This window comes from Lycorma delicatula, chromosome 8 (genome assembly GCF_047948215.1).
Source record: "Lycorma delicatula isolate Av1 chromosome 8, ASM4794821v1, whole genome shotgun sequence".
NCBI classification, from domain to species: Eukaryota; Metazoa; Arthropoda; class Insecta; order Hemiptera; family Fulgoridae; genus Lycorma; species Lycorma delicatula.
This window is the reverse complement of record NC_134462.1, coordinates 87,725,309-87,744,264: the sequence shown is the minus strand read 5'-3', so window position 1 is coordinate 87,744,264 and position 18,956 is coordinate 87,725,309. Positions and strand designations below refer to the sequence as shown.

Below are 18,956 nucleotides of genomic sequence, written 5' to 3'. Positions count from 1 at the left end.
CTGCTTTATTAAATTTGGTTGATGTACACTTCATTCCAATCTGTAACTTTAATTGCTTGATAAAGACTAAGATAATCAATTTCTTCTCAAATAATCAAACACCAGTCTAAACACTTAAAAGAATTAACCTCATCATTCAAGAACTGTATACTAACGGTGTCATGCAACGAATCAGGGTAAACAAATGATTAATTTCAAGCTCTACATCCAAATCCACATTTAATATTACTAAATCAAGTATTGACAACCCACCATTATGTAAATGTTGGTTGAAATGACACAAATTATGGTCTTCAATGAACTCAAACAGGCCCTTAATCTTTCTAGCATAATGATGCACATGCACGTTTAAGGAGCAATCATTCCAATTTATCCCAGTAATGTTAAGATCTCTGGTCAAAACAATTCTATATCCATCAACTCTTAGTTTGGTGCCAAGAAGGTTAAAATATTCAGCCAAAATATCAAGGCGCACATCAGGACTAAAATAATGGTTTCTAATGAGTACATCAATACCATCTTTTGATTTCATTCCATACACAATCATTATTTAAGGCAGCTTCTATGTCATATCTCTGATAGCTTCGCAAACAGGAACTAACGGCAAGAAGTATTCCACCACCTCTAGTCTTATTAACTTCTGCATATTCCCTGTCACCTCTGTAAACAAGCCAACTGACAGGAAAATAGTCAGCTGTCAATGAGTTGTCATGGAAGGCTGTTTCACTAACTACAATTACATCATGTTGGAACCCCCATAACTGATGCAAAGAACTCACATGCCTTCATCCTTAAGCCTGACATATGGTATAATATTCTCCGATTTTTAGGGCCCTTAGGTAACAAATAGTTACCTTTTTCAGAGATTAAATTCTCATCACCTGGTTCTCTAAAAATCTGTTTACGTTTTAATTTACTGTAAAAGGGTAATACCAGAATCCTGTTTGGTTACATTTCATGGGAATTTAACTTAATGTAATCTTCCTCTCTAAAGCAATATGGAATCAGCTGCATCCATTTTTTTGGTACTAAATTAGTGCATGCAACTAAATCAGCACTCACAGCACATTTGGAACGGATCCCCTTTTACTTTCTTGCCAGATTTTACAATCTGGAAACTGTTAGCTGGAGTAACTGTTTTGAATACAGCCTTAACATCAAAAACCTCAACTGCAAGGGAGACCATACTTTTCCCTGTTATTTCCGCAAAGCTGCCTACAGTTGCAAAGTCCCTGCCAGACTTGGTCTTACCGTTACATATCTTAACATTTTTATAACTAATTTAACTACTGTATGATGGTACACCGTCATCAATAATTACCTTGTCAGTCTCTGACTCATTCTCAATTTCAGATATCTTATTAGTCGTTAGCTTTTCTGTAAGTGCACTGACTTTATTTCTCAATATTACGTTATCTTTCATCAATTTCTCAAATTTTTTGATGAAAGAACATTTCAGCCACCACCTTTACCTTTGCTCCAACTTACTGATCAGGCCAAACAATTTTGGAACTAGAGTAACACACCAACATTTAATTTATAAAACATTGTTCTCATTATCACCACCATTCGCAGGGAATGAAACACTCAAAACCCTACTTGGAATACACTAAGTTCTATCATCCCTTGGTAATTGGGAACAATTAAAACATGATGATCCTGTTAATTAAAACATCCTGTTCTCCATCAAAATATCTTTACCCTTTAGACCAACATAACCTGGATGGAACATCTTACAAAGGCCCTTACACAGCAACCTCTTCTGCTAGACATAAGAACATCTGACACTGAAAGGACCCATCCTGCCAGAAATAAAACTAAGTAACCTAAATTAAAAATTTCATGCAGCATACAATTTCATCAATACCTGTTCAAAAGTAGAAAAGGAAAAGAAAAACAGATCAACCTGTAGCCACAGGTAGAGAAAAAGGGTGATCACTTCCCTGACCTGCCTCAGAAATAAAAAGCTTGACCTTGAAACCTACCTAGAATGAAATAAACAGATGGTACTGGAAGCCGATGGAATTAGATGCAAAAATTCTGTGAGACAGGTTGATGAGGTCAAACCACAGAATGTTGGTCCAATAATAGTATAATTCGATTTTTGTCAAAAAATTTATTTCATTGATGATAAATAAATTTATTTATTTAATGATTGTATGTCTATATACACAAAAAATATATCACATAAAGATTCACAAACATACTTCATGGCATGAATTTTAAATAAATAATCTATATAGTATCAACAAAATCAATAATTATATAAACTTATCGCTTAGGAAATTCCAAAAAATAAGGTAGAATTCATTTAATTGTGATAACAATCAATTAGGAACTATGAAAATCACCATTACTTTTCTACAAAACACCCACTTTTATGTTTATTACCTGAAATCTAAATTATTCTATGTACTAAAATAAGCAAACAAAAGAATTACACATTTGATATGTTTTAAACTGTAATTTTTGATACTTAAAAGGCTGACCAAATCAAAGAGTAAAAATTGAACAGAATCATTTAATGGAATTGACAACTGTGAGAAAATAAATTTTTTGTAATGATTTGCTATTGTCAGCTCAAGGTTGAACCACCATGTTATTTTCTAATATTACTGCATCACCTAGTTACATATTTAAAAACTAATAACGTGAAAAATATTGAACAAATAAGGAAAATATGGATAAATCATTTCAAATACAAATAAAAAACAAAAAAACCATAAATATAAAATTGCTAAAAGAATAATTTTTCAATTTTTTTGATAGAAGAGAGTTATCTGATTTGAACGTGTCATTTCAATATCAATCAGTAGACTGGAACCCAGAAAACGGTTATCCACCAGATACACCAGCAGACTATATACCATGGAGGCCATGGGGAAGTGGAAGTCACTTAGGATTAACTGTTGTTGTAGATGCGGAACAAGATGAATATTACTGTTCGTCAGAAGCTAGTCTTGGTTTTAAGGTAACATTAAATGCTAACTTAATTTAACTGATAATAATTTAAACAGCAGTCTAATCATTGAAGTACAAACCAAACGCAATTCTTGCTTTGGCTATTCCAAATGATTAACAATTTAGAACAATTAACAATGCTTTAACAATTTATTAATGATTAAGTTGATCATATTTTTTTCCCTTCTTTTTGGTGATTTCATAATCCAAGCAAGAATGCCTTTACTATTTCAGGATTTGACCACCACTATTATTTTATTATCCTGATCACCCCATAATATACATCCAGAATCAGAATCAGCCAGCGTTATATAAGAAGTATCATATATATATATATATATATATATATATTAAATTAAATTATATCCACTACATACAGTTCAAATAAAATGTTATGAACACTCACCTAACTATAGCGATTTTGGATTTATAATCCAACCGCAGTCAAATTTACAAATAACAAACAGTTATAATAATTAAAATATAGTTAAAAATTTTAAATGAATTTTACTAGTAGGTATATACTTCTGTCACAGTAAAAACCTCCTACATCTACTAAGCTAAGATAATGAGTGGTTTATTAAATTATTCAGTTATTATGTCAGGTGTACTAATTTAAACATTGTATTATAATATTTAATTTGTTTATTTTTAAGTTTGTGTTTATTTTTATATTTACTAATATAATATTTCTGTAGTACATAAATTTCTTTATTATTATTTTTATATATATACATATACAGAATGAGGATTTGAAGTTCGGGGATGTGCATGTGAATTCAGGTTCATTTACTGATACTTGTCTTGATTTTATAAAGACAAGACATATAAGAAGTGTTAGGAGAAGACCAATTTGGTTTCAGGAAAATTATAAGGACAAGGGAAGCAACTTTAGTGTTCAGATTAATAGTATGAGGGTCATTCAATAAGTCCTTAAAAATTCAAGAGATGGTGCTTGTAGTATCAAAAACGGTTTACCTTTAGTGAGCGTCATTTATTGCTAGAGCACAGTTAAAAAGTTTTAGCTGTATCCATCTTATGGTTTCATTGTCATAGTCGATTGAAGTAACTAGCTATTGTTTATTTATAAAAATGGAAAAAAGTGAGTTTCGAGTGGTGATTAAACACTTATATTTAAAAGGCTTAACACCGAAAGTGATCAAAACTGAGTTGGATGATATTCTACTCCTGTGTTTGCAACAGTTTACAATTGGGTAAATGATTTTAAATGTGGCTGTACATCCACAAAACATGAACATCGTTCAGGACGTCCAGTAGAAGTGACCACCCCAAAATGATTGTCAAAATTCACATATGATTTTGAGTGATCGACGAATTAAAGTGCGTGAGATAGTTGAGGCCACAGGCATATCACAAGGTACAGTGTTTTCAATTTTGCATCAAAAATTGTGTGAGAAAAAAATTTTGCAAGATGGGTACCCCGTTTGCTTACAGTGAAGAATAAACGCAATCGTGTGGTTGACTCTGAGGTTGTTTTGTTGCTTTTCCATCGCAATCCTGACGAGATTCTGAGTCAACACACAACAGTGGACAAAACATAGATTCACTACTACACTCTAAAGGCAAAGGAACAGTCAAAACAGTGGATTTTTGAAAGCGAACGAGCTCTGAAGAAAGTGAAGGCGGTGAAATCGACCAGCAAGGTGATGACCATGGTTTTTTGGAATGCACACGGTATCATCTACACTGATTACTTGGAAAAAGAACAAACAATAACTGGAGAGTATTATGCATTGTTATTATAACAGCTGAGCAAAGAAATAAAAAATAAAAAAATCCCGATTTGAAAATAAAAAAAGATCCTCTTCTATCAAGGCAATGCAGGGGGTACACCTGGGCAGTTTCGATGGCCAAAATTATGGAATTGAAGTTTGAATTATTACAACATCACCGGATTTGGACCCCAGTGATTTTTTTGTATTTCCAAACTTGAAAAAATGGCTCGGCGGGCAATGGTTCACGCCAAATGAGGATGCCATCGTCCAAACAGATGCTTATTTCGAGGACCTTCCAAAATCCTACTTCTTGGTCGACTTAAATAAGTTGGAGAAACGTTTGGAAAAAGTGAATAGAGTTAAAAGGAGATTGTGCTGAAAAAAAAAAATCGACACAAAATTATTTGTTTTTCTATCTTTTTCTAAGGACTTATTGAACGACCCTCGTAGAAGGAAGATTAAAGAAAAAACCAACATACTTGGCATTTATAGACTTACAAAAGGCATTTGATAATGTAGACTGGAATAAAATGTTTAGCATTTTAAAAAATTTAGGGTTCAAGTATAGATATAGAAGAACAATTGCTAACATTTACAGGAACCAAACTGCAACAGTAATAATCGAAGAGCGTAAGAAAGAAGCAGTAATAAAAAAGGGAGTCAGACAAGGATGTTTACTATTCCTGTTACTTTTTAATCTTTACACAGAACAGTTAATCATGTTAAAGAACAGTTTAGATCTGGAGTAACAGTGCAAGGTGAAAAGATAAAGATGTTATGATTTTCTGACGATACAGTAATTCTAGCCGAGTAAAATAAATTTAGAAGAAAAAATGAATGACATGGATGAAGTCCTACTCAAGAATTAGTACATGAAAATAAACAAGAACAAAACAAAAATAATGAAATGTAGTAGAAATAACGTAGATGAACCACTGAATATAAAAACAGGGCAAGAAAAGACTATGGAGGTAGAAGAATTTTGTAATTTAGGAAGCAGAATTACTAAAGATAGACAAAGCAGGAGCAATATAAAATGCTGAATAGCACAGGCAAGTCTTCCCTAGGGCAGCTTATGAAGGGAACCTGAAAATTTCCTGCTGGCGACTCCAGAATCAGTAGCATATATTAATTTGTTAAATCTTTGTTTGTAATTTTTTACTGTAATTGGTGTTGTGTTTTGGTGCCATACGCTAAATAAATAAATAAGCACAGGCAAAACAAACTTTCAGTCAGAAATATAATTTGCTTACATTAAAAATTAAAGTAAACATCAGGAAAATATTTTTGAAAGTATATGTTTGGAGCGTAGCTTTATGTGGAAGAGAAACTTGGATAATATCCAAAAATATTGTAAATGAATATTATACATTTAAACATAACAATAATAATAATAATTTTTTTTTTGCGGAGGGAGGTGGAAATGTATTTACGCATGGAGTGTCGGGTTCCCGCTGATGGTATTAATCAATCACTATCAGCAGACTACCGACTAAAACCACCCCCCTTTCAACCAGGACTCGACCCAGAACCGTTTAACACATTACTTCTGTTCGAGTCCTCCTATACTAACCTGATTAGGTGCTACCTAATTTTCAGGACTATCCAGGTCAACCTTTTTGGCCCTGAGAATGTTGCCGACGAATCGGGCTACATATTCCCAGCTGCTCAGGTCACGGAGCATCATCGCAACCACGTTGTGGAGACTCAGTGCTCCGAGATCTGCCGCCCACCAAGCAAATTTGAAAAAGGTGTGCTCAACGTCCTCCCGTACACAGGGGCAATAGAGGCAGTCGGGGGACAGTGCTTTCCCTATGACATGGAGGTAAGCGCGGAAGTACCCGTGACCCGTTAAAAATTGGGTCATATAGTACTCCACCAGGCCGTCGCTCCGTCCACGATCTGACCAGAGGGATAAGCCTTGCGGTCCATCGTCTTCTGGTTCCAGGTGTCTTGCCATGCGAGGAACGTGTGAGTGCGTTCCTCGTTGGCAATGGTCTTCCGGTCTTCGACTGTCCGTCGCCTCCTGTAAATCACCTGGCGCTCCCTTGCCAAAATAGCAATGGATATGACGCCGGCGAGCACAAGTACTGCAGGCTCGGAGACTGTCCGATACGCGGAAGCGACTCGCAAGGCTGCGGTTCGCTGCACCTGCGCGAGCCGCTTCCGGTTTCTTGCAACTCTTAATGCCTGGGCCCACACTTCCGAGCCGTATAACAGGATAAAATGCACCGTGGACATCAGTAATCGCTTTCTGCTGGCCTTCGGTCCGCCGACATTCGCCACGAGCCGGAAGAGAGCAGCTACGGCTCTCGCAGCTTTGTCGGCGGCTCTACGAAGCTGCTCAGCAAAGCTGAGTTTCCGGTCAATCATCATACAGAGGTACTTTGCGGCCGGCTTGGTCTCGAAAACCTCTACCCCGACCCACAGGGAGAGAAGGGTGTCTATACGCTTCTTCGTTAGAACCACGATTTCCGTTTTGCTGAGGGCTAGAGACAATCCATGGTCGTCCAGCCAAGCACCGACTCTACTCTATGCATGGCCCTGCTGAGCCTCAGTTGGGGCTCAGCCACATCAGTCCACGTCGTGGTCTGCGACAAGTAACGCAACGTCGTCAGCGTACCCAACCAACACACATTCTTCAGGCATCTCCAGCCTCAGCAAGCTATCGTAGACGGCTTTCCAAAGGTCGGGACCGAAAATCGACCCCTGCGCGACGTGATCGCAGTCCTACGCCAGCCTGCCGCGATCTCGTAAATGAGATCCCGTTCCTCAGGTATGCGTTCACCATTCTGAGGAGGCACATGGAACGAATGCTCCAGGGCCCGAATCATATCGTTCCACCGTGCGGAGTTGAAAGCGTTTTTAACGTCCAACGTAACGAGGACGACGACACATCGCGAAAAATGACCGTGGTCCTCTGCTCGCCGCACTACCACAGCAAACTCTTGAATTGCGTCCAGGATCAACCGACCTTGCCGGAAACCGTACTGGTTAGGTGACAGGCCACCTGCTTGATTCATCGCCGCAACGTCTTTTCTTTAAAGCTTCTCCAATACCTTCCCAGCTGTGTCAAGCATACACAATGGGCGGTAGGAGGACGGCGACTCTAGGTTTTCTTTGCCCTTGGGAATTAGCGCAAGACGCAGCACGGTCTTCCACCTGGCGCTAAAAGACCCGATCTTCAGACATGCATTATACATGTCTAGTAGAAGACGGGGCCTGCAGCGCCCCACTAGTTTGAGTACCTTGGCCGGTATACCGTCGGGACCAGGAGCTTTTTTGCCTTTCCGCGACCGTAGGACTCCCTCCAGTTCCTCCATTGAGAAGAGCGGGAAGTCGCCCAAGTCACCGAAGTCCCGCTCGGCACGGACCGAGTGGACCGGGAACACCTTAACGACGTGCTCTGCTTTTGTCTCGTCTAGTGGAGCGGGTGACAGCGAGACCCCCAATCGCCGAGTTACTATCTTGTAACCCAGTCCCCAAGGGTCTGCATGCACGGTCTCCGTCAGTTCTCTCCAGCAGCGTGCCTTGCTCACGTTGATGGCTCGATGGAGCCGCTTCTTTGCCGTCTTATACTCGGCTGACCTGGCATTTGCGTCTGTGCGATTCCTTGCACGTTGCGCCAGTCGTCTTAGTCGAAGACACTCTTGGCGCAACCCCGCAATATCCGGTGTCCACCAGCACACGGGTCGTTTCCGGTGCCTCGGCCCGATCTTTAATAAATTGCAAAAAATTCTTATCTTTTAGTTCATTACTCCTCTGATACTGTCGGAGTTCATCATCATTTTGTTTATTTGTTTTTTGTTGCCAATCATTTAAACGCTCTTTGGTTTGATATAATTATTCTGATCTTAATTTGTGTGCACGTTCTCTAGTTTTCAAATTTTCTCTCTTTATATTCATCTTCTTAATCTTTTTATTCTTTCCTTGGTCTTAATATTTTCTTCCTCTTTAAAAAAATAAATGTAATTATTGTGGTGGTATTTATGTATAAAAAACAAACATACTCTAAAACTAAATTTTTTTAACAAAACAGAAATTACAAAAGTAATAAATTAGGTTTATCTAATACGGCAAACCATCTAATAAACAATAAACATTCTATTTCTGATATTAAAAAAAATATAGAAATAGAAATTAATAAAGATGACGTAAAATTAAATATATTAGAATAGTATTGCACGAGTCAATCCATTTGAAGTGACCCAAGGGTGGTTGCTTGACCAATTTAAAAAATATTTAACCTTACCCACTTGTTTCCTACATGTTTCAGGACCTTAAAAACTATTTTAGGTAGATTTCATTTGCCAGCCTCCATGGCGCGAATGGTAGCATCTTGGCTTTTCAGTCGGAGGTACCGGGTTTGAATCCTGGTCAAGCATGGCATTTTCACATGCTATAAATCATTCAACTCATCCTCTGAAGCAATACTTAACTGTGGACCAGGAGACAAAAAACAGAAAAGGTAAATTTCATTAGAAAGCTACCTACTGTAATGGATACCATGATTCAACTTCCGGAAAGTTTTGACATATCTTCACGTTTCACATCCCCCAGACCCCAAAACCACAATCAGTTCAAAAGTTTATATATATTTCACTTTCTTGTGGACACGCTAATTGCTGTAATTTTATGCCAATCACTTTTAAATGGATACATAAAATACAATGACCCAAAATCTCGGTCGAGTTTGTTATTGGGTAAAATCGAAACTTGGGGGTGGAAATGGAGGGGCTTTTTTGAAAAAACAAAATATCGCTACAACTTTCTTATTAAGTAAAATATCAAATTCATTTAAAGTTCCTACTATTCTTTGGATAAGGGCCTAAAACTTATGTAAGTAAAGATTTTTGATATCACCAACCGTTGGCCCAAGGGGTGGAAAAAATGGGGGTTTGAAGACAAAAAAAATCATACCACCCTTAATAGGCACAATATCGAATTGGTTTAAAGTGGTCACACGTAAACTGCTTAAATAAAAACTTTTTTTTAAATTTTAAGGTCCTGAAACAAGTAGGAAACAAGGGTAAGTTAATTTTTTTTTGTTGAATTGGTCAAGCAACCAGCTTATATTTTTTGGGCCACTTCAAATGGATTGACCCTCATACATAAAAAAAAACAAAATTTCAATTTGATAAACCATCAGACAGAGTTTGTAGGAGATGGTCTTACAAGTACTATAACAGATAGCAGCACTTATGTGAATTAAAATGCAATTTTCATTATTTTGGTATTTTTATTTTTAGTTTTATTATGCAACTAGCCGTGACCCGCGACTTCGTCCGCGTGGGATTTATTCACTCGTTACAAATAGTACTTCATTGTGAAAATTGATTCGCAAAAATTAACGACTATATGATACATAGCTGAAACCCGCGACTTCGTCCGCGTCGGAATCACTTAATTTATTGAACATAGCTGCCCGGCCCGGCTTCGCACGGTTGGTGTACCCATTTAAAAAATAAGATATTTGTTGCAGTCGTTCAGGGTTTTGGACCACTTGTTGAGCCGTTTCTGCGGTAAAATACACTCTTTGGCCGTTTTCTAAGTGGACGGCTAACTGCAAGACTGTAGGATGTCGCTCGTGAATGGGAAATTCTAAAATTCGCCAAACAGCTTCGGATGTACTTATGTACCGGCCATTTACCACTTCATCGTTTGGGTTTTTGACGCTAAAAGTAGCTTGGTCAGATCCTTTATTGATATATTTACAAATGTATTTGATGGCTTGAACTGAGTGGCAGTACTCGATATTTATGTGCGCGTTAAACATCCTACACAATAATGGAGAATAAGGGACAATCCACCTATTATCTATATAGAAAGTACTTCCTCTGATATTTAGCGTAGCGCTCTGGCCTCCATTTTCGGCGTCACGACGACGATAAACTGGATATCCGTCCTCTCCAATTTGGGTATCGTTGACGAAACGTCGAGGGTACTTTTTTGTGCAGATACCGTTTTTCATACATGGTGTTGTTAAGTTATGCTCTCCGCATGGACCGTGCACCATATTTTTAGTCACGATATCGTACAATATCGGGTCGTTTTGTAGGTTGGGCAGTTCCGCAACTATGACACTATCAATTTCGTCTGGCTGGATTTTTCTTTCTAGCCAAAACAGCAAATCACAGTGAGGTAAACCCCGCTTCTGCCACTCCACACTTGCCATGTAACATTTCACTTTGCAGAATATTTCATCTTTTGTGAATAATTTTATGAATTTTTTCATCTTTAAATGAAATACGCTTGAAATTATTTTTATTGCCCTAGCCTGTAAACTATTTCTAGAAAGTTGAGATGTTAATCTTTTGGGCATTTTGAAATGATAAAAAAACTAAATACTACATCAACTAATACTAAATTATTTGCTTACATGTTGAACAGGAATTAGCCTGCATATGAAGTGGTGATTAAAAAATTATTATTTTTTTTTTTTTTTTTTGTCTTCAGTCATTTGACTGGTTTGATGCAGCTCTCCAAGATTCCCTATCTAGTGCTAGTCGTTTCATTTCAGTATACCCTCTACATCCTACATCCCCAACAATTTGTCTTACATACTCCAAACGTGGCCTGCCTACACAATTTTTCCCTTCTACCTGTCCTTCCAATATTAAAGCGACTATTCCAGGATGCCTTAGTATGTGGCCTATAAGTCTGTCTCTTCTTTTAACTATATTTTTCCAAATGCTTCTTTCATCATCTATTTGCCGCAATACCTCTTCATTTGTCACTTTATCCACCCATCTGATTTTTAACATTCTCCTATAGCACCACATTTCAAAAGCTTCTAATCTTTTCTTCTCAGTTATTCCGATTGTCCAAGTTTCACTTCCATATAAAGCGACACTCCAAACATACATTTTCAAAAATCTTTTCCTGACATTTAAATTAATTTTTGATGTAAACAAATTATATTTCTTACTGAAGGCTCGTTTAGCTTGTGCTATTCGGCATTTTATATCGCTCCTGCTTCGTCCATCTTTAGTAATTTTACTTCCCAAATAACAAAATTCTTCTACCTCCATAATCTTTTCTCCTCCTATTTTCACATTCAGTGGTCCATCTTTGTTATTTCTACTACATTTCATTACTTTTGTTTTGTTCTTGTTTATTTTCATGCGACAGTTCTTGCGTAGGACTTCATCTATGCCGTTCATTGTTTCTTCTAAATCCTTTTTACTCTCCGCTAGAATTACTATATCATCAGCAAAACGTAGCATCTTTATCTTTTCACCTTGTACTGTTACTCCGAATCTAAATTGTTCTTTCACATCATTAACTGCTAGTTCCATGTAAAGATTAAAAAGTAACGGAGATAGGGAACATCCTTGTCGGACTCCCTTTCTTATTAGGGCTTCTTTCTTATGTTCTTCAATTGTTATTGTTGCTGTTTGGTTCCTGTACATGTTAGCAATTGTTCTTCTATCTCTGTATTTGAACCCTAATTTTTTTAAAACGCTGAACATTATATTCCAATCTACGTTATCGAAAGCCTTTTCTAGGTCTATAAACGCCAAGTATGTTGGTTTGTTTTTCTTTAATCTTCCTTCTACTATTAATCTGAGGCCTAAAATTGCTTCCCTTATCCCTATACTTTTCCTGAAACCAAATTGGTCTTCTCCTAACACTTCTTCCACTCTCCTCTCAATTCTTCTGTATAAAATTCTAGTTAAGATTTTTGATGCATGACTAGTTAAACTAATTGTTCTATATTCTTCACATTTATCTGCCCCTGCTTTCTTTGGTATCATTACTATAACACTTTTTTTGAAGTCTGATGGAAATTCCCCTTTTTCATAAATATTACACACCAGTTTGTATAATCTATCAATCGCTTCCTCACCTGCACTGCGCAGTAATTCTACAGGTATTCCGTCTATTCCAGGAGCCTTTCTGCCATTTAAATCTTTTAATGCTCTCTTAAATTCAGATCTCAGTATTGTTTCTCCCATTTCATCCTCGTCAACTTCCTCTTCTTCCTCTATAACACCATTTTCTAATTCATTTCCTCCGTATAACTCTTCAATATATTCCACCCATCTATCGACTTTACCTTTCGTATTATATATTGGTGTAGCATCTTTGTTTAACACATTATTAGATTTTAATTTATGTACCCCAAAATTTTCCTTAACTTTCCTGTATGCTCCGTCTATTTTACCAATGTTCATTTCTCTTTCCACTTCTGAACACTTTTCTTTAATCCACTCTTCTTTCGCCAGTTTGCACTTCCTATTTATAGCATTTCTTAATTGCCGATAGTTCCTTTTACTTTCTTCATCATTAGCATTCTTATATTTTCTACGTTCATCCATCAGCTGCAATATATCGTCTGAAACCCAAGGTTTTCTACCAGTTCTCTTTATACCGCCTAAGTTTGCTTCTGCTGATTTAAGAATTTCCTTTAAAAAATTATAAAAAATTCAAAATATTTTCAAGGAAAAATATTCGATATCGCACACAACCGCTGCGTAGGAAGCCGACCGCGCGAATGAGCCGCGCGGCACTTTATTTTGTGACATGATTCCCCTCCCGCACCGCATTGACGCTTAGGTCACATGCTGCTGCCTAGCTAGCCGAGCGGTGTATGGGCGGGGCGAGGGAGCAGAGGCAGGCGGTGGCGAGGACGCGAGACACGACGACGGACAGTTGTTAGTTACTGAATTACAAAGATAGAAAAATTAAAATATTTTGCTTAAATAACGCGGTAAAGTAGCCTATGTTCATCAGGGATAATGTCGGCTTCTAATGGAAAAATAATTTTTCAAATCGGTCCAGTAGTTACAAACAAACAAATCTTTCCTCTTTATAATATTAGTGAAGATAACGAAATTATTTCAATTATGACTGAGGATGTGGGATCCTGCTAAAGTACTTTCATGAAAAATTGAGGTAAGATATGTATTATCTCAATATTTTGCACTAAGTGGTTTATTAAACAGAATTTAAACATAACAGAATTGAGAAATAGTATGAATCTTATAAAGATTAATTTCAGTAAAACAAATACACCAATGAATTTAAAAGAAAGGATTCACAATTTCTTTTAACAATTAGTTTAGCAATTGCTGATAAACCATTGAAACACAGCCCAGTACAAGAATAAAAATTTCTCCATTACTAGATTTTGCATGAATAAATGTGTAATGTATGTAATAAATGGTATGTAATGGTGCAACCAATAATTATGTTATGGCAAAGCTTACAATTGAGAAAATTATTATGTAACATTTATCTGATATGATTAATATTTTACCTTCATTTTTAGAGAAGATAAAATCAGTTCTATTAAATCTATGATCCATCTTTACAACTTTTTATACATAATAATCAAATGGTAGATCCACTATCATTGACCCCTTGAATGATGATCTTGGCTTTTTGGATATTCTGACTATGATAGATTTGAATTTATGGTCAGCACCAATTTTCAAACAACATATAATTGTTATACAATCTATACCGGTTCTGTAAGCCAAAGTACTAGTTGCCAATATGAAACTAGTACTCGCATACACAGCTGAAAAAGAGAAGAGAAAATAAACGAATTGAGAGAAAATAATACAACCCCCATAATATTAAACTAAAGAGCAATAATATCAAAATTAACTGTATCATTTTTTTCTGAAGATAAGTAAATATTTAGCTAATCAAAATACCTAACAATCTACAGCACAAAGGTATATACAAGTCTTACCAAATGTAACAATTTTTTTTTTACAAATATAATTATAGGGATATTTAATCTCTATATAAAAATAATTTATATCCTTATTTTTTTTTTAATTATGGGGATATTTTTTTAAGATTTCAACAAGAAATCATACATCTTATAATTGGTTATGAATAAAAGTACTGTTACGATAAACAGAAGCATCTTTGAATTCCCTTCAATATTATTCATCATACGTGCACCTCACATCACCTGAGCAAAAATTATTAGCAATTTTACACCAAGATACTTTGGTTCAAGGATAATTTATGATAAGACAAACATATGAGCATTAAAACAAACAAACTATAAAATTAAATTCTTTGCATATTTTTTGTGTAAGTCAAGAAAATATAAAGTTCTCTGATTTTATCTGAAGGCAAAAATCAAATATTATAAAATAACTAAATGTGATCTAATTATTGCTAGAAGTGTAGATGCCATAATATTAAATTTTAATAATAAGCTTCATTAATTAAAAAAAAAATTATATTTTATTTATATTTTACAGGTACTTTTGCACAACCCAGTTGAAACACCAAAAATGTCAGCCTTTGGATCAGTAATATCACCAGGAAAGGAAACAAGATTTGTAATTAATCCACACATAATGACTTCAACACCACAATTAATTGATGTAAGTGTTGAAAAACGTAACTGTTATTTCAATTCAGAAAGAAGACTTCGATTTTATCGTGTTTACACTGAAAGAAACTGCATAGTAGAATGTGAAGCAAATTTTACATTGCAATTCTGCAACTGCGTCATGTATTATATGCCAAGTAAGTGTGAAAATTAAATTAAATAATGATAAAAATGACTGAGAACAATGTAAAGGTATTAATTTACAAGATTTCATTTAATAGTTTATTAGCGAGACATAATGTTGACTAATAAATGCTCTTTAGAAAAAAAAAATGTTAGAAGCAATTAAAATTAAATCCGTGCTGATTTATTTAACAATATAAGACTTTAACGGCAATTTAAATTTGTATAAATTTCATACTACAATAAACACAATTATAGTACACATTTCATGTTTCCCATGAAAAATATTAGTAAATTTATGTACAGTCCCTGACTTTTTCAGAAAATGTAAGGGCAAACAACTACTAATTCTGTAATATTAATTTAAATAATATGTAATATAAAAATTACTGAAATATAGAAAAATACACCACATTGCATTTGATACTGACAACAGATAAGTAAAACAAATTATTTTTTATGAAAAAAATAAGGAGACCTCTCATGTTGGAATTCTCTAAATCAAAAACTGCTACAAAAATTTCACAAATAATAAATACTATTAAAATTTTAAAACAAATTCAAATAGGTTATCTTTCCAAAATGATGTTTCCTAGTATCATTCTAGAATGTAGGGAAAAACTTTGATAACTTATTCATAAAAATTCAACAGTTCTTAAATATTACTGATTATTATGGTACTCAAATCATGTTTAGTTCAATTTAAAACAAGTAGTCTTACTTTCTGAATTAATATTAAAACTTATTGTGTAGAAAAATTTCAATAATTCAGATTTACATTTATTTTAGTTGACCTATCTGTATAAATTTTTATATTTATTAATTTATTATATTATCTTCAAATTTACCTTGGTTACCAAACAAACATATTTGAATGAACTAAAAGAATATGATGCTGCATATCGGCTACAATATGTTTTTCAATGTAGTCACCATTTACAGCTACACATTTCTCCTGATGTGAATCAATTTTCTTAGCCCATCAATGAAGAATTACAGATATCTTTCCTCAATCCGTGACCTAACAGAATCCTTTACTTAATCATCTGGAGTGGAATGAATGTTTTTAAGGCCCCTCTTTAAATTCAGGAAAACTGCTGTGTGCGGAATTTTTAATACATCACATAATCACATACATTATCTCAAGGGTCTTTTCATGACCATTCTTCCACATTCATTTTATGAGTTTCCAACACACCTGATCTGAGACTGAATATCTCCAGATACTCTTTCTCTTAGTCAAACTTGTCGTTTATACATTTTTTTAATATCAGAATAACTAACTACATAAGTTTTTTTTGCAGAGGATTTTTCTGATTTTTTTGGATTGCTGTGAACAAAATGCCAGTATTCAACATTGTCTTTTTTGCCTCTGGGGTACAATCCACAAGAATTCTTTAATTCTTTAAATTTGTTGCAGAACTGGTCAAAAAACATTAAATTTTGTATTGTAGACATTACCGAATGATTTATGGCAGAGTAATTTTTTCTTTATATTCTCTTGAGTTAATTTAAACAATTTGTTATAAGGATAAAGATCAAATGAAGCCATATGTTGAATATATATATTATATATATATATATATATATATATATATATATATATATATATATATTATATATATATATATATATTTCCAAAGAATGAAAGTAAAAAAAACTGTTAAAAACAGTTTCATATAATTAATATATTATTTAATGAATAGTAATTCATTAAATTACAGAGCTACCAAAACAAGTGCTTTCTTAAAATGGTAAAAAGCTTACGATGGAACCAAAAGAACTTACTTGTAAAAAAAGAGAAAAACAGTTTTAATAATGAAGAGTAAGGCTTAAACATACATAAAACCCAAAACATACTGATTGAATTGAGAATCACTCTTTTCTTTTTAATATAAATCAGTTAAAAAATATTTTTTTTTCAACTATTATTAAAAAGAGCATCACTTAAAAGGAATCCTCACTGTAATTTGATAATGAAAAAATGAAATGAGTTTTTTAATTTATGATCTCTACTAATTTTGGAAGGCACATATTTTATATAATCTAGTTAGATGGAAATTGGAAATTAACTAATTTTATTGCACTAATAAAATAAAATAAGAGTAAATATTATTTACTCATAATTCAAAATATTAATTAATAAATAAATAAACGAAAGAGTAAAAACAATCGCACTCCACAGTGAGTTTAAATCCCTGCAATAGGAGTGAGTATTCCATTTTAATTTAACAAGTGATCAGTGCATCACTATTTTTGATTTTGATGATATTTCGTAGATAACTACCTACCTTGTAGTGGTCAAAAAATATTTATTTTTATTTTTAAAAAAGTTTTTTCTTGAGTAATAGACTATTTTCTAACTCACCAACAAGTAAAAACACTTGTTCCACTTTTTTTCACTTTTTCCATGAGCTGTACGTAGCATCATCATTTTACATTGTAAAATGAGGGTCAACAAGAACTTTTTAGTAAGAGTAAAGATGGGATGGAACTTCATCTTAATGTACTCAAAATTCAAATTGTTACATAACCAAATCTTGCAATGTTTACTGAAGTTATGTTTACAAATTGTTTTTTCAAATCTTGAGCCCAAAATAAATAATGAAGGGTTTAGGGTAACAGGCCTGTTTTTTACCTTTTAATTCTTAGGTAGTAGTAGTGCCGATAAAAAAAATTGGACTGTTACTGAGTGTCCTTCATTAAAAAAAAATTGCCGCCAAATTATAAGATTTTTAAAATGCCTCATTTATGGGGCCCAAAAACCTTATGTGAGGCAAGTGGCAAAAGTCTGAAATGTTTACAGCAGTGAATACTACTTTATATGTACTTTAAAACCATATACAATTTATTTTGTTACTCAAAGGGGTTGATGCGTAATGAAACTAACAAAACCACTATAAACATCATTCCTTCTAACTGTAAACAATGTATCCAAAAATACTGATATTATGTATTTTTTCAGATTATACAATTTTCAACTAAACTCATAAGAATGAATAAATTGATAATTAATAAGTAGACAAATAATTACAGAATGATAAATAATAATTACAAAATTGAAATACATTAACAAGTTGTTCAATTCACTTTTATCCTACTTTATCCCTGCTAATGGAAGTTATGAATAAATCTTGCTCTTTTTGATAACAGATTTAACATAACTTAGCGTTCCTGCCATTTTTTTATTGAGTAGAACTTATAAGTCCTCATTCATCTTTGTATAATGTTGTGTCCTCTTCCAGTAGTTAATAGAAAAACCTCTGCAGGTGTGAGAATCTTTGATAATCCCTCAATGATTTCTTGAATGAAGTAAAAAGACCCTGCACATGGAAAGAGTGTATTCGACATTACTCTTCATTTTCATGTATTTTGACTTCAATGACTTCACCTAACCACCACTTGCCATCGTATACACAGCAGATATAATTTTTACATTTTGGCTTTGGTAAACCTATAAAGCAATCATAAACACTAATGTCAATGTGTACTGACATTAACATAAATGTTTATAATTCAGAGGTCACCCAGACTTTCAGAATACATTTCTGACTTGGAACATAATTGTGAAAGGTTCTTGTTTCTAGGACTGTTGTGATTACCTGATAACGAGAACTGAGGTATACTTCAGTCTCTTGAACATCTTTATTGGAGCAGAAAATAAATGTTATATTTTTAATATCGTCTTTGCAATAATTGTACATTTCAGAAGGTGTAACAATTTGATTGTCGACTGTCCTTTGAAGGCTTGCTTTAGTCACAGTCCTTTTTAC

The 18,956-nt window shown here is 34.3% G+C and overlaps 2 protein-coding genes across 5 annotated transcripts in view; one reads left to right on the top strand and one right to left on the bottom strand.

Annotated features, from left to right (window-relative positions):
* LOC142328739 (uncharacterized) overlaps nucleotides 1–18,956 on the bottom strand; it is a 131,455-nt gene that overhangs the window by 97,328 nt on the left and 15,171 nt on the right. Inside the window, exon 2 of one of the 4 annotated variants that reach the window (XM_075372724.1) lies at nucleotides 13,960–14,223. The exons of the other annotated variants lie outside the window; for them this stretch is intronic. The gene's annotated coding sequence lies outside the window, so the exon portion shown is untranslated. The remainder of the gene's footprint in view (nucleotides 1–13,959; nucleotides 14,224–18,956) is intronic. 4 annotated transcript variants of the gene reach the window in all.
* Nucleotides 1–18,956, top strand: part of LOC142329489 (pickpocket protein 28-like) — a 41,495-nt gene that overhangs the window by 12,297 nt on the left and 10,242 nt on the right. The window contains exons 5-6 of the mRNA XM_075374161.1: nucleotides 2,770–2,971; nucleotides 14,927–15,197. Coding sequence (XP_075230276.1) covers nucleotides 2,770–2,971; nucleotides 14,927–15,197 — 473 coding nt within the window. The remainder of the gene's footprint in view (nucleotides 1–2,769; nucleotides 2,972–14,926; nucleotides 15,198–18,956) is intronic.